The sequence below is a fragment of the Patella vulgata genome, chromosome 5 (assembly GCF_932274485.2).
Source record: "Patella vulgata chromosome 5, xgPatVulg1.2, whole genome shotgun sequence".
Taxonomy (NCBI): domain Eukaryota; kingdom Metazoa; phylum Mollusca; class Gastropoda; family Patellidae; genus Patella; species Patella vulgata.
Window position 1 is genome coordinate 65,533,752 of NC_065883.2, and position 24,956 is coordinate 65,558,707.

Consider the following 24,956-nt stretch of genomic DNA (forward strand, 5'->3'; position numbering starts at 1 on the left):
CTACAAATGATTTCAGCGTTCGTTCTACAAATCTATCCAGCGGCATTATTCACCAAATCTACCACGTCACATAAAATATATTAGGAATTCAGAATTTTCATTGGTCAATAGATAAAATGTGTACCAATAAAATACCTGGCTTCTTAAAATATTTTAGTTTTTGTAAATTAAATTGGATAGGACACATGTAAACACAACATTTTGGCTCAACACATAAAAAAGATAATATGTGATAAAAATTTATTATACAAACTACAACCAATACAACTGGAAATGTGCTACAATGTAAACATCAAGCAAATATTAAAATAAATACGTTTTTTAAAAGAAAGGATAATAACTGACTCATCAACATTTATGTGAGATTTAGATGAAGAACTGGTCGTTTTCACTATAATAGTTTCAAAATAGATAATCAAAAATGAATATATTGAAAATTTCAGTTAAATTGTTTTATTCTCAGCAAAGTTATGAATGCTTGAAATTTTGACAAGAATAGTGTTGTCTCAATTGTAATAGCTACGATAAAAAACACATTCTTGATTTTTTATTTTTTCATTAACCGACTGAATGGTGTGGATGGTCTAATCCAACTAATATCCGAGCCATCCAACAGTCTAAAGAATTGAGTATGGGCTTCAAGTGTGAATAAATATCTAAATAATAATTCAAACATTTGAAGCCTGAAAAAAGACTTCAATTAAAGATCAACAGGAAGATTTAGCCTTTACTAATAATGCATCTTTAACATAAATTTGTTTAAATGGTTTTCAATTCTGTCATAATCATATTATAATGAATCATTCAAGTTTATCATATTATAAGGAATGATTGAAATTAATCATATAATTAATGACTAAAATTAATTATATGACAATTGACAAGGAATGATTAAGACTATATAATGCCAGAAATGATTAAAACTCATCTCAGTTATAATGAAATGAAATGAAATGGAGTTTAACGTCCTACTGTTCTGCTCTAAACTGGGCTAATGAAGGCGGGCATACGCCATACAGTGTGCTATGAGGAAAATTTTGCCCGGAGAGCAGCACTACCGCCTACTCTTATATCAAATTCCAACTGTCAAAGGATCTTTTACATGCACACCAATGTGTACACAGGACCTCGGTTTTTTCGTACCATCCAAATGACTTAGACAGCTGTCCTTGTCAGGCCCTCCGTCCTGCATCATTGATAAGACAGAACCACGCCAGAAAATCTTGATCAACTTTCTCAGCCAATGCAGGGATCGGACACCTGATCTCCAGGCTAGCGTCTTACCCACTTAGCCATCGTGATCCCACAGTTATAAGGAATGATTAAATCTAATATTACCAGGAATGATGAAAAATATCAAATAAGAAATGATTAAAACTATCGCACATTTAATTAAAATGACAACGAATGATTAATATTACCAGGAATAATTAAACATATCACACATTACAATTGGATACTTCAATAAGTTAGATTTCTTGGGTCCTTTCACAATCTGGAAAATTTGAGTTCAACTCTACAATATTGAAGATTATTTATAGGGAAGTGGGAGTATCATCCTACCTCTGTGCCCTGAGTGACTAGACACTTCTAGTTAATGATTACACAGTGTCAACCAATAGGTTTAACTTTGCTATGTAATTTGAATGATATGTAACAAATATATATATGTTTCCTGGTAGTTAGGATATGGTGTTTAACAATTTGATTAAAATACAGATCTTTATTTCGTTTTGTCGTTCTTATACTTTCGATGGTCTCTACTACATGAAGATCTGACCAGTTGTAGTGGGAGGTCGTGTCAGGGGTCATATGTGCTGCTTTTGACCCTATGTTGTCACACATGTGATTAACCAATCAGCGTTGTTTCTAGTAGGATACCCACAGTTCCACACATGGCATGCCAAGAATTCACTCCAACAGACCACATCAATCAGAACGCAGGTTATATAACAACTCTTCCAGATCCTAGTTTAGTAAAGACAAGTCAAACAAAATTTTGAACTATAAAAAACGAAACGACATAGGATCTGTGTTTTGATCAGATTGGGTGACAGGTTCAACAAATGTTTATATATTTAGCAATGTCACTTATCCGCTGTCGAGAAAACATATCTTTAAGTACGAATGCCAAAAGAATGAGTTGTGAAAAATGAGTTTTGAGTTATAAATAAATATTGTATATTTCAATATCTTGCTCTGTCGGAGGTCACACAAATTTATTTTCTGTTCTTCAGGATTTGGATAAATAAATAACCACTGAATCATGTGGAAGATGTTTTATTTAAAATTTGAAAAACTTAAAAAGTGGAACTAAAAGCTTTTCAACAGCACAACAAAGTTATTTTGGTTTTAATTAAGTCTTTTTTGGAGGAAATAAGAAGAAAAATATTTGCAGATGTTCCCAAAGAAAAGGAAATTAAATTGGTGTGGCCTACATTAATTTCTTGCACGCATTAATTTCTTGCACACATTAATTTCTTACTAGCATTTATTTCTTGCTCGCATTTATTTCTTGCTTGCATAAATTTCTTACTACTAGCAATAATTTCTTGCTCGCATTAATTTCTTAATAGCATTAATTTCTTGCTCACATTAATTTCTGATGTATAGTATTAACACAGAGCTTTGGACAATTTTGAAACTTTAACACCATTTTTACCTACATATTTATCATTAATATCTCGTAGTTTTTCCAACAAATAATACCGTAACGATGGACATTCTTTAGCCTCGAATTCAAAATCATCCGTATATAAATTATTTGTCACTTCAAAGACTTTTGTAGAATATACATCATTTGTGAAACAAAATCTTGTAATGTCCAACTTAATCTGCTGGAACATTCTTACTTCATCAACAAAGTTTCCAGGATACTCTTCAACTTTCCGCCAAAATGTTTTGTTAAAGTGATCAAAAAGTTGATAGTCTAAAAAATCATACTCTTTGTGCAGATGTAGGTTTTCAGGAGTTTTTAGCAATTGCACGTTGCCATAAGAACCCTTATTTTGAGTCCAGTAGAGGATATCTTTAAAGCTCCAACAAAACTCTTGTTTCAGTAAAATTAACGATTCATCATAGTAGTCCATGATCATAACCAAACTAAATTCCTTTTCCAACTTTGTGATGTATTCTGCCACAGCTTGAGGATCTGAAGCAATGTTTTGTTGTCCATCAGGAAAACCTAATGGAAAACCAAGACAGTGCGATAAAAGATTTTTGGTAATGGAAAATCCATCGGGTATGCAATAACGAGTCTTCGAGGCTTGATGACTTTTATAAATAGTTTCGTATTTGTCAATATTATGTAAATATTCTGTGATCGGCTCTTTAGAGGTCATTTTTGTTATATTATGAATCCTAAAATAGTAAAATGTTGATACAAAATGGTTGAAAGGTTCGCGAATCATTGTGATGAACTTGTTATCCGACGGCATTATTTTACGCATGATCGTATTGTTATATATCGCATGCTCCACGAGAATATTAAAGCCAAGCTTTGATGGACGGTAATCGTAAGTCTCCATCTGATAAGGCCATCCCAGATATAATCGTTTTTCCACTGGTAGAACAAAAGTTAAATTTCTCACAAAACCATATCTTCGGAAAACCGTTCCAAGAGTTTCCGTTCCACACTTCATACATTTTATAAACGTAAAATTATCCTGAGGTTTACACATGGGGTCACGTTCAATGGGACTATCAACATATAAATTACGATTGATGTCTCTTTCTAAGATAAAATCTGATTTGGAATTGTCAGTTTCGATATCCACGTACAATAATGACAGTAAATAAAAACACAATAAACACAAAGTTGTTAAAAAAAGCATCAACACCCGTCTTTTCCTCATTTTCACAACCGAAAATATTTCTGTTTGCTTTTGCCAAGTTAACCGTAAATTAAGGATCAATTGTTACACTTATCAATATAACATCTGCTGCAACTGGATGAACATTGTCCATTTGTTCAAGATGCTAACATGATATAAAATGAAAGTAGGATACTTGCCTCTAGGCATACAACCTTCTAATCATACCTAGGTGAATACTTATAGTGGAAAGACATCCCATTAAAACGAAAAGATCAATCACATAAATACAGATAGATTATTATCAATTAACTTGCACACTATCCGATCACACATTCCATCGGACACTTAAAAATAGTCATAAAGATTATTAGAGAATTATATTTGTAGACCATTTTTGCAGATGGTTTCAAGTACGAAATCACCATCCGATCACACTGCTAAAATATAACATTTCATCGCACACTTTAAACCTGTTATACATAACTATATAATTATTAGAGAATTATATTTGTAGACAGTATTTGCAGACGGGTTCAAGTACGAAATTGAATTGTAAAAGTCCCGGCAAACATAAAGGTTGGTTTCTACTGTCAATTATTGCTCTGGACAATAGCAGACAATTGAAAAATGAAGTTAATCCAGCCAGAGTAACTATTTTGTTACTTGCTCTCTTCGTTGATCAACAGGTTTATATGTACATTAGTAACGTTTACACAGGTCACAATTACTGAGCTACATTTTGACCAGGCTTCTCTAGTCTTTATCATTAGTAATGTTAATGAATTAAGGATGGTATCATTCAAATCACGTAAGTACTCGTAATTGATGGCCTTTGAGAAAAATTCATATCCAAAAAAACTCTCTTAATCACTTCAATCGAACACCTTAACACATTAAAGTTACTTCTGCAAATCAATTAAAAGATGGTATAGGCTATATATACAATTAAGTAACAAATGCCTTCTAAAACAAATCACAGCAGAAAAATTCATATAAGACTCTTTGAATCACTTCAATTGCACACTGTTAATTTATTACCAATGTATTAAAAGTTACTTTTTATCGATGGTACTGGTGTAATATTTAAAATTAAGAAATGATTGCCTTCTAAAATATCACGGCAGTTAATCCAGAAACACCTGTCTTTAATCCACCAATAAAAACTAACACAGAGATTAGTTCGCATGCACAGAACTTTCAAATCATCACATAACAAAATTTGGTATCAAATGAAATTTTATCTGAAATGTACCATAAAAATTTAGTTAGTAGCAATCTAAAAGAGATTTATCATCATTTAAAACTATCAATATAATATTCTATATTAACGTGCAATGGGATTTAACATCGTCCAACTCTACAGTACCAACCTGACCAATGAAAACGTCTCTGTCAAAGCTTTGATATAGTTTGTTATCTGTTGTATCAAGCCATTCATGTAAGACATTCATAGAAAAAATATAGTTCCTTTAATCCTAAAGGGAGAAGCAATCTAATTCATTAATAAACATAAATGGTCTTTTCCAAATGAGTAGAAATACAATTTAAAGCATAGTATTTTTAATAATTTCCAAAAACAAACCATAATTTGCATTGAGTTAAATCAGACTGCAAACCTCCACATTCCACAAAAAGGTTTTAAACTGAAATTCTTAAATTGATTGATTAGAAAAATAAGGTTTGTTTACGGAAAGCGAGAATATTGTAAGTCCCAAAGCTGAAACTCTTAGTAATTTTAACTCAATAAGCATGTTTGAAATTTAAAAAGATTTAGATAAATGGCTGTCCGTTCTTTCTATAATAGTTCCAAAATAGATAATGCAAAATGAATATATTTAAAATGTCATTCAAATTACTTTATTCTGAACGAAGTTATCAAGGTTTGTAGTTTTGATGTGTGCATTGATTGTTTATTATCGTAACCTCTGTACTGGTTGTTCAAGACTAAACCTCACTTATCCATTTCTATATTAAATCATTAAATGGCCAAACTGTTCTAATCTGCTTAAAATCGGGGTCATCTGATCACCTAGAGAGTTGATTATGGTCCTGCCATGTGAATAAATGTCTAGATAATAGTTAATATAACATTTTAGGCCCAAAGAAAGACCAGAAATAGGCAAATTTAGCTCTTACATAATGCATCTTTAATAGCTGATTAATGACCCAAATTAATCTGACTTAAGATTCATCAATCATAGTTACTTTAAAGAAAGTCTGTCAATACTAGATCACAAAGTAATACAATAATATGTGGAGTTCAACATAAAAACATTTAAAGTAGCACCAGGACGTTAAACCCCATTTCATTTTAACGAAACAATATTCTAATTAATCTATGAAAAAAACAACCGCATCCTGTCTTTGCATGCAGTTAAAGCATATTATATTATGGTCATCCCCTAACTAACTTACCGAATTTTACAAACCTCCATATTTCACAAATACAAGTTTTGAAAGCTCTAATTCTTAAATTAGTAGGTGGGCACAGTCTTACTGTTGTTTTAATATGCAGTTTACCACACGAACATGTCAACGTTTATATAGATTTAATATTAAATCTCGATCTGTTGTATATTGTTAACACAGCTGAAATACTAACCATGTCTATGTCACTATACATAATTGATACCTATATCATGTCTTATTTCAATATCAAAATACAACCTGAAAATCTAAACCACACTAAGTATTAATGAAGGGGTTGTGTACACATACATAAAATTAAATGTAATTATTTGTTTAAGCTGGATACAGAAAGCATAATTTTTACATATGATATGTCATTTATTTGAAATTTAATCCAGTTTAATAAGATAAGTTGCCAGGCAACAAACCATACGCCCACTGCAGCTAAATCGTCGGAGTGGTCGACAAGGGTTGTCGCATATTTATTCCTTTGTAGGTAATTTGGGGCCTTTACAAGACAATTCCATGCAGATCAGATTATAAATTTTGTTGTTGGAGGGTTTACAAGGTTCTACAAACTGAAACAAGGGTCTCAACTCTGGAAGTAATCTACAGAAATTGTTGAAATTTGACAGGCTTTTTCGTTTTGCTAATTTAAATAATGCATATAAATTTCATACAGATCACATGATCACTTTTGTCATTTAAACGTTCACAATCGCCATAACTCTAGAAATTATTGACTAAATTGCTGAAATTCAATAGGCCTGTTTCACAAATTTAAATGATGCATATAAATTTCATACATATCGGATGATAACTTGCATAAATCGAGCATTAACAAGGTTTAACAAAGTGAAACAAGGGCAATAACTCTAGAAGTAATTATTGTAAATTGCTGAAATTCAATAGGCTTTTTCGTTTCACTAATTTAAATCGTGCATATAAATTTCACAAAGATCAGGTGATAACTTTTGGCAGAGCGTTCACAAGGATCAATAAAGTGAAACAAGGGCCATAACTCTAGACGTAATAAACGGAAATTGCTGAAATTCAATAGGCTTCTTTGTTTCAGTAATCTAAATAATGCATATAAATTTCACAAAGATTGGGTGATAACTTTTGGCATTGGAGCGTTCACAAGGTTTAATTAAGTGAAACAAGGGCCATAACTCTAGACGTAATAAACGGAAATTGCTGAAATTCAATAGGCTTCTTCGTTTCACTAATTTAAATCATGCATATAAATTTCACAAAGATTGGGTGATAACTTTTGGCGTTAACAGGGTTCACAAGGTACAGTAAAGTGAAACAAGGGCCATAACTCTAGATGTAGTAAACAGAAATTGCTATAGGCTTCTTCATTTCACTAATTTAAATAATGCATATAAATATTGGAAAGATCGGATGATAACTTTTGGAGTTAGAGCGTTCACAAGGTTCAATAAAGTGAAACAAGGGCCATAACTCTAGATGAAATAAACAGAAATTGTTGAAATTCAATACGCTTCTTCGTTTCACTAACTTAAATATTGCATATAAATTTCACAAAGATCAGATGTTAACTTTTGGCATTAGAGCGTTCACTAGGTTCAACAAAGTGAAACAAGGGCCATAACTCTAGACGTAATAAACGGAAATTATTGAAATTAAATAGGGTTCTTCATCTCACTAATGTAAACAACATATATCAATTTTAAAACAATTGGATGATAAGTTTTTTTATCAGTTTAAATTTGCCAGAAATGATATTACGATATTTGATCCATTATGTGGTAACAAAGTTTAATCCTATTACATTCATCAGATAATTTAACAGTCCCTGAAAATGATTTTAAGTCACTAGACAAAACTGTTTTTAATTAGGTCAAATATGCAGCTATTGGCCTAATGACACCATATCTGAAATAACATTACAATAGCCTATCTACTCGATTTATTTAGTGACAAAACTTTAATCTTACATCCTTTTTTTTAATGTATTTTTCATCCACTTTATAATGTATTTAGCATGCTGATTGTAATGTATAATTTACATGCTGCCCGAAAAGGGTGTTTTATGTAATAAAATCTATCTATCTATCTATCATCCTTGTGATGTTTACTCAGCCTAGACAGTCCAACCTATGGTAAGTCACTTTACCTTATTTTGTCTATATTGGTAAATTAGTCACAATATTGAAATGAAAATTGATATCAGTAAGTTCTGTTTGAAAATAAAATTAACAGTTCACCGTGAAAAATAACCTCTTCACATAAACTGATAAACTCACTATATATATTGTGTCACACTTTTTATTAGACAAACTCTGGCTGAAAAATATGTTGCTATGTCCTATCAAATTCTCATCCACTTGCAGTAAACTTATGGAATATCAAGATGAAAACTGCTTAAATTAAAACTATATTGTTAAATAGACAAGCACAGAATTAAAAATAATTTAGGTTGTTCAAACAAATTCTCATCCACTGGCAGACAACTTAAATTATAATAAAATGGTAATTAACTGTTCAAAGATACATTATGTAAGATTTAGATAAAGAGATAGCCATTCTTGCTATAATAGTTAGAAAATAGAGAATGTAAAATGAATAATTTGAAAATTTCATTTCAAATTACTCTATTGCCAGCAAAGATATTAGCCTTTAAATGTTTGACAAGATGTGTGCAATAATTTCAACCAACGTACTAATTGTTTAAAGATAAATCTTGCTCCTCCATTTTTAGATTAAATCAAATTATGTCTGACCTGTTCTAATCTATTTAATATCGGAGAAATCTGATGCCAACGAGAGTTGAGTATGACCTGGATAAGTTACTTAATGTCTAATTAATAATTTAGAAAGCATTTCAGGCCTAAAGAAAGACCTGCAATAGGCAGATTTAGCTCTTGCATAATGTATGTTTAAATAAATTAAACTGTCAATATTGATGTCATACTGGTAATTATTATTTTCATAGTAAACTTATACAATATACTATTCAAAAAAAGTAGGGGATATTTGATTTTTAAGTGTTATTAAAGTCACCTAATGAAACTGACGAAGAAACAAATGACAAAATGAAATGAAGTTCACATTCATCGATTTATTCCAAATGATCGTTAGATTAAGTAAGGCACAGACTGACCATTATAAGGGTAAAATGATACCCGGGGTCAAACAGCAAAGTTATACAGCATCACAACCAAGTCAGTAACGGGTAAATCCTCCTCTGTTTGCCAAACAAGCATTGATCCGACGTGGCATACTCCTAATGAGACGTCTAAGGTCATTTTGGTCCAGATTGTCCCATTCCTGTTGCAACGCAGCAGCAAGTTCTTGGACATTGGCAGGACGTTGTTGACGTTGACGTAACCTCTGTCCAAGCATGTCCCAGACATGCTCGATGGGGGAGAGGTCGGGACTCAGTGCTGGCCAAGGTAATGTGGTGATGTTCTGTTGTTGGAGGTAACCTGTAACGATCCTGGCCCTGTGACATCTTGCGTTGTCATCCTGGAAGATGAAACGGCTGCCATGACGTCGTGTGAATGGCACAACATGGACTGCCAAGATGTTGTCCTGGTAGTACTGGCCTGTAACACGCCCTGCAACAACATGTAAAGCCGTTCTTCCAGCAACAGTGATGCCTCCCCACACCATAACAGAACCACCCCCAAATCGATCATGTCTGATGACGTTAACGTCTTGGAACCGCTCGTTTCGACGACACCACACCCTCCTACATCTGTCCAAAAAATCAACAGTGAACCATGACTCATCTGAAAACATCACATTGCTCCAGCGTCGATTATCCCAGTGTTGACGATCCCTACACCAACGACGTCTTGCCTGAATGTGATGATCTCTCAAACAAGGGATCACGCGAGGACGTCGGGCGCGAAGGTGACCCCTATGCAGTCGATTCCGAATCGTCTGGCCACTCACTCTCACACCAGTGTCTGTTTGAAGACGAGCGCTGATCTGATTTGCTGTGATGACACGATTTCTCAAGGCCAAGGTACGGATAAATCGATCCTGGGCTTGAGTTGTCGCCCTTGGTCGACCTGAGCGTGGTCTGTCCTGTACAGATTGTGTATCACGGTATCTGGACCATAGCCTGCTTATGACAGACTGAGAAACATTCATCGTCCGCGCCACAACCGCCTGTGTTGTGCCGATCTGTAGCATGCCAAGGGCACGTAACCTTTCATTTTGGGTAAGCCGACGCATATCAAAATTTGTTTTCTGGTCACTAAAACCATTAAACTGATGTTTCCACCCTGGAATTCAATGCCACAATGACTGTAACATTCAAAGTCAGAGTCGTGCAAATCTTGGGTTGGACCCCCATGATGATCCCAAGCATCACCTGCATTCCATGCGGTAGCTATTGGTGCGTTTGGGCGTCACATGTAACTGGAAATGTTTCTTCTGTTAGGTTCTATAGTGACTTTTTTCGTAGTCATTTGCATATTTTAGTATTATGCCCCCAAAATCAAATATCCCCTACTTTTTTTGAATAGTATATTAGATAGTAACTGCTTAAAGCGATAATTTCATATTTTCTAAGAAAGTCAAAACATAATTATTTCTATGTCTTTTGCTCAATAGGTTGTCAACTCACTATTATACGATTATAGGTATTATTCTCCCTCTTAAAAATCCTTTGTCCCCGGAAATAATAACACAATTACCTCCCTTGTTTTTCTATTCCCCCCCCATGGAATAGCTATCTTCAAACATTTGAATTTAAAAGTGAAAATGATATTTTTGCCAATTTCTCAACTGGCAATAGTGAATTATAGGATTAATAGGATTATTCTTTAACAAGGTAGGGCTGTTTATAGATACCATCTATTTTAAGGCTTTATTTTAATAAATTTAAAAAAATAACTTAAAAATATGAAATTGCAGCTTTAAATTAAAACTAGAAATATGAAGTTACACTGGTAATTCTTATCAAATTCTCATCCACTCATAGTAAACTTACACAATATTAGATAGTAACTGCTTAAATTAAACTGTCAATATCGAAGTCATACTGCTAATTCTTACCAAATTCTCATCCACTCATATTAGATAGTAACTGCTTAAATTAAACTGTCAATATCGAAGTCATACTGCTAATTCTTACCAACTTCTCATCCACTAATAGTACACTTACACGATATACATGTAGTAACTGCTTAGATTAAATCTACATATATGAAGTCACACTGGTAATTAGACAAGCACTGACTTAAAAATAAGTTAACTTGTTCTATCCCATTCTAATCCACTCATAGTAAACTTACACAATATTAAAAAAAATACTGCTTAAATCAAAAATAAGTTCTTCTAGCAAACTGCCATCCATGATCCGCAGTAAACTAACATAATCATAGAATGGTTAACTTCTTAAATTAAACTGACGGCCCGATACCAGACAATATTAGTCACTTGTGACTTTTTCTCTACAGACTAATATATAGACCGTAATACAATTATCCTCCACCAGGCCAACCAATTTATCTTCTATATAGAATCAATGATCATCTCTTCCCCAACCTTGTAAAATATTGAACTCTAGACTTATTTAGCTCTAGGATACATATGTTATATTGTGTGAACAAAATATGAATTGAGTTATTGAGTTATTGAGTTTTGAGACATGTTGTGTCTTGTTATTAAGTTTTAAGTATGTAAGCTTATATAGATCTATATTAACAACTCCTGTTTTATTATGACTGTCAACGAGTAGACTGTCATAAAGATTTAATTAAGATCTACATATTAATTAAAGTAAGACTATCAGTGATTAGTTATAAAAGTGCTCTTGAGTTTCATCACATATTATCATAAAGGAACAAAGTAAACACATATAGGTTACCAGCCAACTAGGGCTGATGAGGGCGGGCATATGCAATCCAGTGTGCTATGAGGGGAATTTTTACCCGGACAGTGTGCTATGAGGGAAATTTTTTAACCAGACAGCAGCATTATGGTCTACTCTTTATCGAATTCCAACTGCCAAGGAATCTTTCACGTGCATGCCAATAGGTACACGGGACCTCGTTCTTTTTGTCCCATCCGAATGACTAGACAGCTTTTGTTGTCAAGCCCTCCGTCCTGCACCACTGACAAGGGGAAACCATGCCGGATGAACTTTCTCTGCCAACATTTAGCCACTGTTGCTCCCGATATATGTAGCATCTATACAGCTAAAGATGCATTTTGTTGGAGCTAAATTTGCCTATTGCAGATCTTTCTTTTGGCTTTAAATGTTACATAAATTATAGTTTAGACATTTATTAACATGACAGAGAGAGAGAGAAATGGGGTTTAACATCCACTCGACACAAACTAGGTCATTTCGGGACTAACATATGGTTTAATCTTATTTCAAGAATTTGGTTGCGCGTAGGGGTCTTTAGCAGTGGGAGGAAACTGGAGGACCCGGAGTAAATCCACAAGGTTTGACAGGCGACCCTATTCCTTGTCACGTACAACCGGGGATTCGAAACCATGCCAGTTTACTCAATGACAGGCCATATGATGCAGCACACACGCTAACCATTCGGCCATCCAACCCCCCTTATTCACATGACAAGTCTATAATTAACTCTCTAGATCATCATGTGACACAGGTTTAAATGGATTTGAACACCTGCAAGATTGAAAAATTTAACAATAAAATGAATAACCAAGACTAAATCTCTATTTTTCAAGTGCCATTGCTAAAATAATAAACAATTCCTGCTACAAACAGTGATAACTTCACCCAGAATAAAGTACTTTGAATGAAATTTTCAACATATTGATTTTCCATTATCTATTTTTGAACTATTATAGCTTTATACTTAAACCTTATATATAATGCATATTTAAAAACGATTATTTTCTCTTAAAGATACATTATGGGAGATTAGATAAAGAGCTGGCTAGCATTTAGCTGGCTAGCTCTTTATCTAAATCTAACATAATGTATCTTTAATATGATTCTATAACAAAATATAACAAAAAGATTGAAAGGTTTTTGTTAGAAAGGGACATAAATCCTAAAAGATAACTTTGGAAATCAATGAGAGATCATATGGGGGTTTAACAACCATGATGGCACATACTAGGTCATCTTGGGACTAACATGGTTCAATCAAAACCCTGCTACCTGACTCAATGGCAGATCTTGTGATCTAAAGCGCACACTTTAAAGAGAACACCCAATATTATAAAGATTTTGCATTACATGTCCCTTTACAACTAACTATTATGTTTGGTAATTCTCCATCATATAGTTATATAACAATTTTAACTCTACACCTTAAATACTCTTATAGCAACTGCACTTCAGTATACAATTTCGACGGTCGTCATGGACTCAAATCAATACATAATAAAAGAAGTTATCATGTATATTTTATTCTGGCCCCAAGTTCACACATCTATTCAGACTGAAGTTAAGAATTTACTCAAAATTGTTTGCCTTTTGGTTTTTTTAATGTATCAAATACATCAATAAGAAACTATGTGCAAAATTTTTTTGTTTCTGGGACAAAGATATTTCTCATAAACTGTGATTGAAAGTTGAGTAAATTCTTAACTTAAGTCTAAGAATGCTTTGTTAACTCGGGGCCAGATTATTTCAACTACTTGAGGAAGGCCTCACCAATTTAATTTTTTGTTCTTTGGGTTCTTGAAAAATAAATAAAATTTCAAAAATTTGGAATTAAATGCTTTTTGATTTTAATAGTAAGTGCAGGGGGACAGCATTAACAAAAGCACAAATACACAAGACACACTAATTACGGACAGGACACAATATACAGACACCACTAACAACAATTTAGCACATATCAGGGCTATACTATATACCGGAAAACACCGGAAAACAACTGGAAAACACCAGAAAACTACCGGAAAACACCATGTTATACTGAATACAAGAAAGCACCAGAAAAACACTAAATACCGGAAACCACACTAAATACCAGAAACCACCCTAAACAGGTAACCTGGAGAAGGACTATACTATAAACTAACCCTAACCCTAACCCAGGCACACAGAGGACCAGGCTCCCGGTTACCTATTTAGGGTGCCAGTCTCCAGGTTACTATTTAGGGTATTTTCCGGTATTTAGTGTGTTTTCCGGTATTTAGTGTTTTTCCGGTGTTTTCTGGTATTCAGTATAAAATGGTGTTTTCCAGTTGTTTTCCGGAGTTTTACTGTGTTTTCCAGTATATAGTATTGCCGCACATATCAGATCAAGTGAATGGATAAGTTTTTTCACGATGAAATACAATCTGAATCAAACACAGATCCTATTTCGTTTTGTTTTTATAGTTCAAAATTTCGTTTTACTTCTTTACTACACTATGATCTGGAAGAGTTGTTATCATTGACGTGTACTGAATGGTGTGAGGAATTAGCCAATGAAATGGTCTGTTACGGTGAGCTTTAGGCGTGGTTTGCACGGAACTGTCAGTAATCCACTAGTAACATCAATGCTGATTGGTTAATCAAATGTCTGACGTCATAGGGTCAAAAGCCGCTCGTACGACCTCTGACGCGACATATCGCTACAACTGGTCAGATCTTCATGTAGTGTAAGCCATCAAAAGTATAAAAAAACGAAACGAAATATAGATCTGTATTCTAATCAAACTGGATGAAATAAGAAGGAAAAGTTTTACAGGTGTTCTCGAAGAACAGAAAATCAAATTTGTGAGGCCTAAGGAGTATAAAGAGAGCTATTGTTATACACCTATTAAGTTTTTAATACATGTAGATGAGTGTCATAATTGACCCCCAAGAATTGCTACCAATTGTATTAAATATGGTATCAAGGTCTGGCCTTTATTTTATTTTGATGAAATGGTGAAAGTTTTGTGAGTATGCCAATATAAATAATGGTTTCTGAGAAATAAAACTTAATTGATTTAATTCATCTGTCTAAAAGTTTTTCTGCAGGGCAACAGCGTAACGTGTTTGACCCTGGTGCGTTGCAAGTTCCCCTGGGATACAGCTTTATTGAATCATTAACACAAGATCAGTTCTACAAAATTTTATGGAGGAGAGCCAGCTATTGATTAAATAGAAACTGTTTTGAAAGTGATATCAGACATTCACAAAAGATTTTCTTTTTTAAAAGCAGAATTTTATTTCAAAAAGAAATAAGTACCGACAAAATATACAGTGAAAAATATTATACTACCTTGAATTGTCTGAGTGCACATGCACTCTTGAAAATCAAAGAAAACGGAGATATAAATAAATTGAAATGAAATGAAATGAGGTTTACCGTCCTACTGTTCTGCACTGACTGGGCTAATGAAGACGGGCATACGTCATACAGTGTGCTATGAGGGAAAGTTTGCCCGGACAGCGGCACTATGACCTACTGTTATATCGAATACCAACTGTCAAGGGATCTTTTACGTGCACTCCAATGTATACACAGGACATTGGTTTTTCGTACCATCCGAATGACTAGACAGATGTCCTTGTCAGACCCCCTGCATCACTGACAAGGGGGAACCACGCCGGAAAATCTGGATGAACTTTCTCGGCCAAAGCATGGATCGAACACCCGACCCCCAGGCTAGCGAGCCAGCGTCTTACCCACTTAATTAATAGAGGACTACTTAAGTTTTGTCATTTCAAAGCGTTTATATAGCTGTATTTTAAACACATAAGTCAAAGCACACAAACCACATAGACCATAACTCTAGAAGTAATTAACAGAAATAATGCAAATATATCTCATACAGATCGGACGATAACTTATTAAGGGAAATTACTGAAATTCAATGCTAATTAATGAAAACAAATTACATTTATCCTGGCTTGTATAGATTCATTGCCTCTTTAAGGTCCTTTAAAGTCCAATATTTAACTTCTAGCAATGATAAACTAACACAAATAATGTACCTTTACAGTTATAACTATTAAACTGTGAGACATGGTCATAATTCTAGAATTAAAACCAAAAAGGCTGAAATTTAATAGGCTTCATTCTTTCACTAATCTTAACAATGCATTTAAACTGTTGTCACTAGGGAACTTGTAACACTTTAAATATGAGAGAGAGAGAGAGAGAGAGAGAGAGAGAGAAATGGGGTTTAACGTCCACTCGACACAAACTAGGTCATTTCGGGACTAACATATGGTTTAATTTTATTTACATAATTTGCTTGCGCGTAGGGGTCTTTAGCAGTGGGAGGAAACCGGAGGACCCGTAGAAAAACCACGAGGTTGGACAGGCGACCCAACTCCTTGCCACGTACAACCGGGGTTCGAAACCACGCCAGTCGACTCAATGACAGACTTTATGATACAGCGCGCGCACGCTAACCATTCAGCCATCCAACCCCCCCTTTAAATATGAATACGGGACATAACTTTATAGAAGTAAATAATGTTAATTTAATAGGATTCTGCATTTCACTGATATTCAACTAGCTAATAATATTAAAGAAAGGTTGCCAGGCAAAGAAGCATACACTCATGTCGTCTGATCAGGCCACAAGGATTGTAGCCTTTTTTTTTCTTTTGTCGGTAATGAAAGAATTTACAAGAGATTAAAAAATTGATTAAGAGTAACAACCAATGAAATAATTTTCAGAAATCATTAGAATTGTCTTGGTTTGTAGTTCTTCCCAATGACTTTTATTATACAAAACATGTAATATAAATTGTACTAGTTTTCGTAAATTGTTGAAAATCATGAGGCGTCTTTGTCTCATGAACATGGACACCTTGTATAAATTTGAAGGCAATAGGATGATAATTTTAACCTCTGGAGCAGTAATTATCGGAAATAGTTGAAAATCAATAGGATTCTTTGTCTTATGACCTTAAATACTTATGGGTCGATGACTTTAGTCTTGTTATGCGTCTATAGCCATAACTTTGACAATAATTATCAGAAAATGTTGAAAATCAATAGGCTTCCTTGTCTCATGACATTAAACACTGTTTCCAAATATAGTAAATTGGTTGATGGCTTTGGTCTCTTCGGTGTCCACAAGATTTTTCAAAGTGATCAAGAGCCATAACTCTGGCAGTAATTATCCAAAAATGTTCATCATATGATGACATTAAACACTGTGTATAAATTTAAAGTCAATCCGATAATTAACTTTAGTCTCTAGACGGACGGACAGACATAGGTGACAACAATATACGAATCCATTTCAATGTTGACGTACTAAAATAATCATGAATGTTATTATGCAGATTACATCTCATATATGTAGTTAATAATCATTGCTGTTATCAACAAATCAGAAGTCTTGACTAATTGAATTCAATGACTTTATAATGAATTTGTGATCAGGTTTTTTACTTGATAAATCAAAGGACCAATTATTAAAAAAGAAAACAGTGAATGAAAACATATCTTTGTGTGCTTTCTTGTAGATTCCACATACTTGCAGGAGAATCGTACCACATGAGAAAACCCAAAGAGGACAAACTCAAAGACGAGACACATCACACATTGTTAAGTAATAAGTGATCAAATTATGTAACAAATCGAGTGAAAAAGAGAAATGTGATTTAATCGCCACTTGACACAAACTAGGTCATTTCCAGACTAACACATGGTTCAATTTTATTTCAATAATTCGCTTGTGACCCTACTCCCTTGTAACGTACAACCAGGGAATCGAAACCACGCCAGTTGACTCAATGACAGACCTTATGATACAGCGCGCACATGTTAACAATTCGGCCATCCCCCCCACCCCTCGAGTGAATGGATATTAGTGCCACTTTTAAAAGCATCCACTGTGCCATACAGTCCCAGACATGCAGAGTTACAGACTTCAATCAAAATGAAAACTAACTCACAAGGGAGACAACTCACAAAAGCAAACAGGAAAAGGAAAGCATTTCCAAAACATTGTATTATTCTAGTGTGTCATGATCGAATGTTTATAAGAAATCTCAAAGTCAATACATTAAGAAAAAAAACAACATTTGTAATAATGATGCAAAATGCAAAGCACAAAACAAGGGGAAACCCTGCTGAAAATTAAAAACACTATAAGTAACAATTAATGGAGCTATGATTGTATCAAATACAAACACAAAACCGAAATCGTTTTTTTTTTAAAAAAAAGTGCACTGAGTAAAGAGAGAAAAATGGGATTTAACATTCACTTGACACAAACTAGGTCATTTCGAGACTGAGAATAGATATGGTTAAATTTTATTTCAACATTTCGCTTGTGCATAGGAGTCTTATTCGCTGTGGGAGGAAATCGGAGGACCCAGATAAAACTGTCATGGTTGGAAAGGCGACTCTACTCCTTGTCTACAAGCTGGGAATCGAAACCACATCCTTTGACTCAATGACAGACCCAGTGATTTCAAATGCACACGTTAAAACACTAAACCACCCACCTGTCTTGTGAAGAAGGACATACGCCATTAAGTGTGCTGCACGGAAGACGTGGAGCTACGGCCTACATGGTATACATGGATATTCCGTTTTTCGTCAAATCTGTCCAATTGGCAAGAAATTTATCCCCACAACACTGACATGGGGAAACCTGACTGGAAAATGTCTGATTCTTTCCGTTTCTGTCATTTGGAACACTGATTTTGAAATCAACAGCTTGCTTATAAAAAACCTAAAACTACTGGTGGATAATTTTACATTACATAATTTGATGTACACAAATCATATCTCTGCCTAGATTCGGCTGAAAATGATAATCGTCACACTTAGTTAAGCTATTCGCTTTCTGAACGTTTAAATTAAGTTTGACCATTCTACCTTAATTTCAAGCAGAGCTGCTGTCTTCCAAAGCAACAACAAGTCAAATTGTTCGGCCACAACAGAAAATGCTCATCACATACATGTGATTGGCCACAAGTAAAATGTCAGGAGATTTTTGTAAAAATGTCAGGAGAATTAAGGTCAAAAGAGGGAGACTTTAATCACGCGTTAAAATTACCCACCCACCATGAATAAAAGACAAATTAATTTACATATTTTAATATCATTTTAATATGCATGTAGGCCTACATAAATAAATTTAAAAACTTTTGATTAGCAGTTTTGGTCATTTGAGGTGCAGTTACATATATATATACTCAATATTAATTAAATGAAACAGTTTACTTTTAATTTGCCTTGATAGCCCATTTACATTACGGTAGCTGTGGTTATTGTCATTTTGGAAAATTTTATTCATATTTTGTGCATAACTTGCAAGTTACTGATCTCGCATGGTATGAATTGTATTGTTGATGATATTTTCAACACCATTCATGTACGATCCTTTACGTGTGCTAAAAAATTCCAACTGCAGACGACATAATGTTGATGTCACGTGGTCTGAATTACCTTGCTGTCCACATTGGTAACATAACCGTAATGAGTTTAAAATCACACATTACAAATTAAAAATGTATGTAAAAAAAGCCCTATTAATTCATCCTGTTCTGAACATTCACAATACTATTTAATTATGTTTCATTGTACAGAAATTGCCATGAATACGAGACTGACGTAAGCGCGCGATGTCAAACTTTCAGTTTTGCAAAGCCGTAGCTTCCGGGGCCCGTAGCTTCCGACTAATTACGTAATTTTATGTCAAACTTAGAGCATTGTGTTGGTCATTGTAAAATTTATTTAACATCGAAAATCATGAATATTACGACCACATTATTAATTTCATATAAAAACAATAATTATCGTGTTATTTAAATGGTATTGTTCCAAATATTAAAACATTGGAAATGTATTCAGACCGTCTTACTAATTATAGAAACAACATTCAACACAACATTTAACAAAAAGTCTGTCTCGTTTTATTTCGATGCTATCTGATTACAATTTTGACTCTCAAAAAATAAAATTACAAGAATTGAAAAAGCGGGAGTATTTGTCTCCCGATCGGGAGCTCGGGAGGTCAGGGGTGAAATCGGGAGACTCCCGCGAATTGCGGGAGGTATCACATGTATGTCATCATTATTATTGTATACCAAAAAGGTGTGCCAGAAAGGCAGACACACAAACCTATTACAATATTCAACATTAATTCAATTAGCCTTAAAATAAAAATAACCCATTTACTCTGTCTATTTACCTCAGAACACTGACACTTCATAAATAATTGCAAAAAAACTGTGTAACTGGCTAACGTAATTCAAATAAGGATTTCTGCCCACTGAATTATCAAGCCAACAGAAGTCTATAACTATAATTTAATATGGCATGCTATGAGAACACTTGTTGTCAAAAATACACAAAAATATACTATATTGCCTTAAGAGTACCACATAGCTACTGATATTTCCATCTGATCTGGATAATAGTTCGTCATCACAGAATTAACTAGTTTTATTCCCCGTATATATGATGGAGCTGCTTTAAATATTTATTTTATTAATCTTACCTTTAAACTATCTATTGAAGAATTGTGACTCAACCGTTCAGACAGACGTGATGAATCAATTAACAAATCATTGTCAGTATGCACTTGAAAATCACTTGATAGTTCATCTTTTGTTATTTCTGTTTCAGGTCTAGTACGACGGCCATATTTTTTACCTCCAAATACTAATTTTGGACTGGCTTGAACTGTAAACAACAATATAAATTATTAAAATCACCATAGAATGCAATGATTATGTATATAATTATTTCCTCAATTAATGCCACTTATTGTCTTTTGGTGATTTTTGAATCTGTTGCAAATTAAAAAATTGTGTAAGTTGATTCTCTCATAAGGAATATCAGTCCAAAATGTTTAAATTTCATTCAGTATTAACATAGATATGATGAACTGAAAATTAACATTCGACATCTGAAATGAAATGGGGTTTAACGCCCTACTGTTCTGCTCCAACTGAGCTAACAATGATGGGCAAATAACATACTGTGTGCTATGATGAAAATTTTGCCCAGAGAGCAACACTACAGCCTTCTTTTATTTTGAATTCCTTTTGCCAAGGGTTCTTTAACGTGCACGGCTGCACGCCATTGTGTACACAGGACCTTGGGTTTTTTTTGTCCCATCAGGGAATCAAAACCATGCCAGTGGACACAATGACAAACCTTATGATACAGCAACGCACATGCTAACCATTTGGCCATCAAACCCCCTTCTAAATCTGGAACATACACTGGATATATATATATAATTTTAAAGACACATATTATGAACTTACTTAAACCAGGCGATAAATTCCCCGAGTGATTATCTTTTAAAACATGATCAGTTTTTTCATAATTTTCTTTTAGTAAATCTAAAAACACTTCCTTAAATTCTTTAAAATAAACCTAAAAAAACAAAAACAAAACTACAACAATACAAAGCAAATAGTCTATGAATTTTCTATGATATAAAATGCTCCCACAGAAAAAACAGGTAAAGAAAATTTGTCATGTATTTTCTTATCCTTGTGTACAGAACGAAGTAACATGTCAGTTAAAAAAAGATTCAAGATTTGATCTGGTATGTGTATAAAAACCATGCACCCTATCTTAGTTCTATTGAAAGGTCCATAAAATCTAAACAATTCTTTTGTAGTAGCTATATGTTTATGTATTGGACAAAGCAAGATTTTTTAGCAAAGGTGTGACAATCCCTTGTCTGGTGATATCTAATTGAATTGATATTTGATGGCTGATTCACCATCTTGGAAGTGGGAACATGGTCATGATATTTATTATTATTCTCAAACAATAATAAGCAATCAAAGGGAGATAAATCAAGTAAGACAATATATAGAGAGAGTAAAATGAGGTTTAATGTCAACTCTACACAAACTAGGTCATTACAGGACTAACATATGGTTCCATAATATTTCAATAATTCACAGGCACGTAGGGGTCTTTAGCAGTGGGATGAAACCGGAGGACCCAGAGAAAGCCCACGAGGTTGGACAGGCAACCCTACTCCTCGTCATGTACAACCAGGCAATCGAAACTCAATGACAGACCTTAGGATACAATGCGTACACGCTAACAATTAAGCCATCCAAGCCCTCTGACTCGATGACAGACAGCGGCGCTATGGCCTACTCTTATATCGAATTCCAACAGCCACAGATTCTTTTACGTGCATGCCAATGTGTGGAAATTAAGAAATACAGATATATAATGTTGCAGATAGCTCTTTCCTAGAGCATTGACATTGTGTTTTGGGCTGAACCGGAAAAAAAGATTTTTCGCTACCACTGGTGTTGATAAAGACTGAAAGCAAAGACTGGAATCAGCTACAATATCTTAGTAGCACCAAGATATCAAGTTGATGGATGCAAAGTCCAAATGATGTCAGCTTAGGTTTGTACTTCAGATTTCTGACATGGCATCATAAAGACATTTTGCACAGCTATTATTCATACTTTTATTAATCTATCAAGAAAACCAAATCTTTTTGGTTGATTTGAAAATTTTTAAGGCTAATCTTTGCACAAAGGCTCTGAAGAACTAAAAATCAGATTGGTTAGGCCTCAATTATTATTTTCAGGCGTGCTATAGTATTTAGTGAAAATATTAACAAACCTTGTCCTGTGTCTGTGTATGAAGTCTATTCAACAATGAATCCTTTCTTTCATGTAACTGAAGTTTGTCGCATAGTGTACATAATTCTTTTTCCTCCAGATAACCCTTTGTGTGTTCATCACAGCTTATAAATACTTCTTTTAGTTGATCAATATAAACGTCATAACTTAGTTCATCTTCAGCCATAATATATTTACACTACTGAAAAATACAATAATACAATGTAAAATTGTCAAAAAAATAATGTCAGGTACTATTTCATTAGTGCCTGATATTTTGTCAGGAACATGTAAAACCGTTATTTCCAGGCCTGCAAATGTACATATTCATCCGCCTGACACAATTTTTGGTAACATTCAAAATCATCATCTTGATACAATTTCCTTATCAGCATATGGAGTTATCCCTCAGTGTATATGTAGCATACACTCTTAACCCCTTTTCTCTCTCTACCTTGAGGTTCTTTTCAGACCATATTAAAATTGAAACTTGTGATGTTCTCGTCCTGACATTTATTAATTCTAAAACACAACTACCACAAACGCCAACATATGTTCCAGAATTACAAGAGCACCACAAGCCTGTTTCAGAACAAAATAATCACTTTCAATAATACTGATTAGATACAGGTATACACACCAATCTGAATGAATTCTATATCAAAACAAAAACACAATTGTCAATTACCAAACTAGAGTTACTTCCCTTGACCTTTTGAAATCTCAATTATGTATTGATTAATATATGTTGTCATAAATTGTTTGAATGAACATAATAGATTTGTACAAACTCACCAGAACACTACCAAACTACACACAAAAATACAAATTTAAACAATAAAGGTCGGCTACTGTAGGCCTACACAGATCTGACTGGCCTCTACAGCTACAGGCACCTGTCATATTGATATGATTAAGCAACAATATAAATCATTGTAAATCAATCAATAATTAATCATTTTATGACTCACAGCAATGACGCTATCACACTGATCAAAATAAATCTATTTATTTACAAATTATTTCTATATCAAATTAAAAGATCACAAAAAAAAAGTAGCCTATATAACTGCCTACATTTATTTACAAATGATCTCTATACTCTATATCAAAATACAAGATTGAACAAAAGACCTATTTATACAAATGCCTACCATATATCAATGACTCTACTATCACAAAGATCAAAATAATGAGAGAGACAGAGACAGAGAGACAGAGAGAGTGGGGTTTAACATCCACTCGACACAAACCAGGTAATTTCAGGACTAACACATGGTTCAATTTTATTTCAATAATTCGCTTACGTGAAGTGGTCTCTAGCAGTTGGAGGAAACTGGAGGACCCCTAGAAAACCCACGAGGTTGAACAGGCAATCCTACTCCTTGTCATACAACTGAGGAATCAAAACGACTCCTTGACACAATGACAGACCTTTACCGGTACCTTATGATACAGTGTGCACGCGCTAATCATTCGGCCATCCAACACACACACACACCCCCCCCCCCCCGATCAAAATAAAACTATTTATCTATAAATTTCTATATCACAAAATGCCTACCATATAGTGAGAATTTTTAATTTTAAGGCATCTACAATATTTAACAAAAATATAATCCTTTTATCACTTTTTATACTAACTTATAACTCATTAATTTAGATTTCATCATTACTTCGGTTATTAATCCATGCCCACACACTTGATTTTTGTAACAACAGAAATCAATAATTCAAATGCTGTTTATAATGGGGACAATAACAGACTCACTTCAATATGCAAGTATTCTAAACATTTAGAGCACAGCAGCATATAAATTGCCTTTCATAAACAGGAACCGAGTTTTAATTCTCAACCAAAAAAATTGAGTCATTTTGAGACTAACACAGACCCATATAGGCCTACTATAGTAACATTCACTTCACTATGGGAGTGAGAAATAGGGATTAAAGTAGTAATTAGTCTTATTGGTCAATTTAAATCAACAATGTCAATGATGTTGTTCTCTAAACGAGAAAAGATGGGCTTCTGTCTTTTTTTTTAGTCTTTTGTCCACAGGAAATTTTAGCAGAATAACTGATAAAAGGTACAGATAAGGTAGCCTAATATACTTCAACAATCTGATCATAATACGTAACCCACATTTCAAAGTGTCAACCTGTCATTATTTCCTAAAATAATTGTCTTTTTGTGGCTGTTCTTTATTCTTCTTCCCTGTAACCTAACCACAGCTGATCGGTGCTCACCA

At 33.9% G+C, this 24,956-nt stretch overlaps 1 protein-coding gene across 1 annotated transcript; it reads right to left on the minus strand.

The window, feature by feature from the left end:
• Positions 1 to 233: 233 nt before the first annotated feature.
• On the minus strand, positions 234 to 24,956 carry LOC130010300 (galactosylceramide sulfotransferase-like). The gene is made up of 5 exons (XM_050548336.2): positions 24,851 to 24,956; positions 22,709 to 22,906; positions 21,370 to 21,481; positions 20,595 to 20,779; positions 234 to 5,056 (listed from the first exon to the last, which is right to left on the minus strand). The coding sequence occupies exon 5, from the start codon at positions 3,852 to 3,854 to the stop codon at positions 2,616 to 2,618; it is 1,239 nt and encodes a 412-aa protein (XP_050404293.1). The 5' UTR covers positions 3,855 to 5,056; positions 20,595 to 20,779; positions 21,370 to 21,481; positions 22,709 to 22,906; positions 24,851 to 24,956; the 3' UTR covers positions 234 to 2,615.

Bases quoted from the DNA above. Each gene is read 5' to 3' on its own strand.
- LOC130010300 (XM_050548336.2), bottom strand. From the start codon at position 3,854: ATGAGGAAAAGACGGGTGTTGATGCTTTTTTTAACAACTTTGTGTTTA.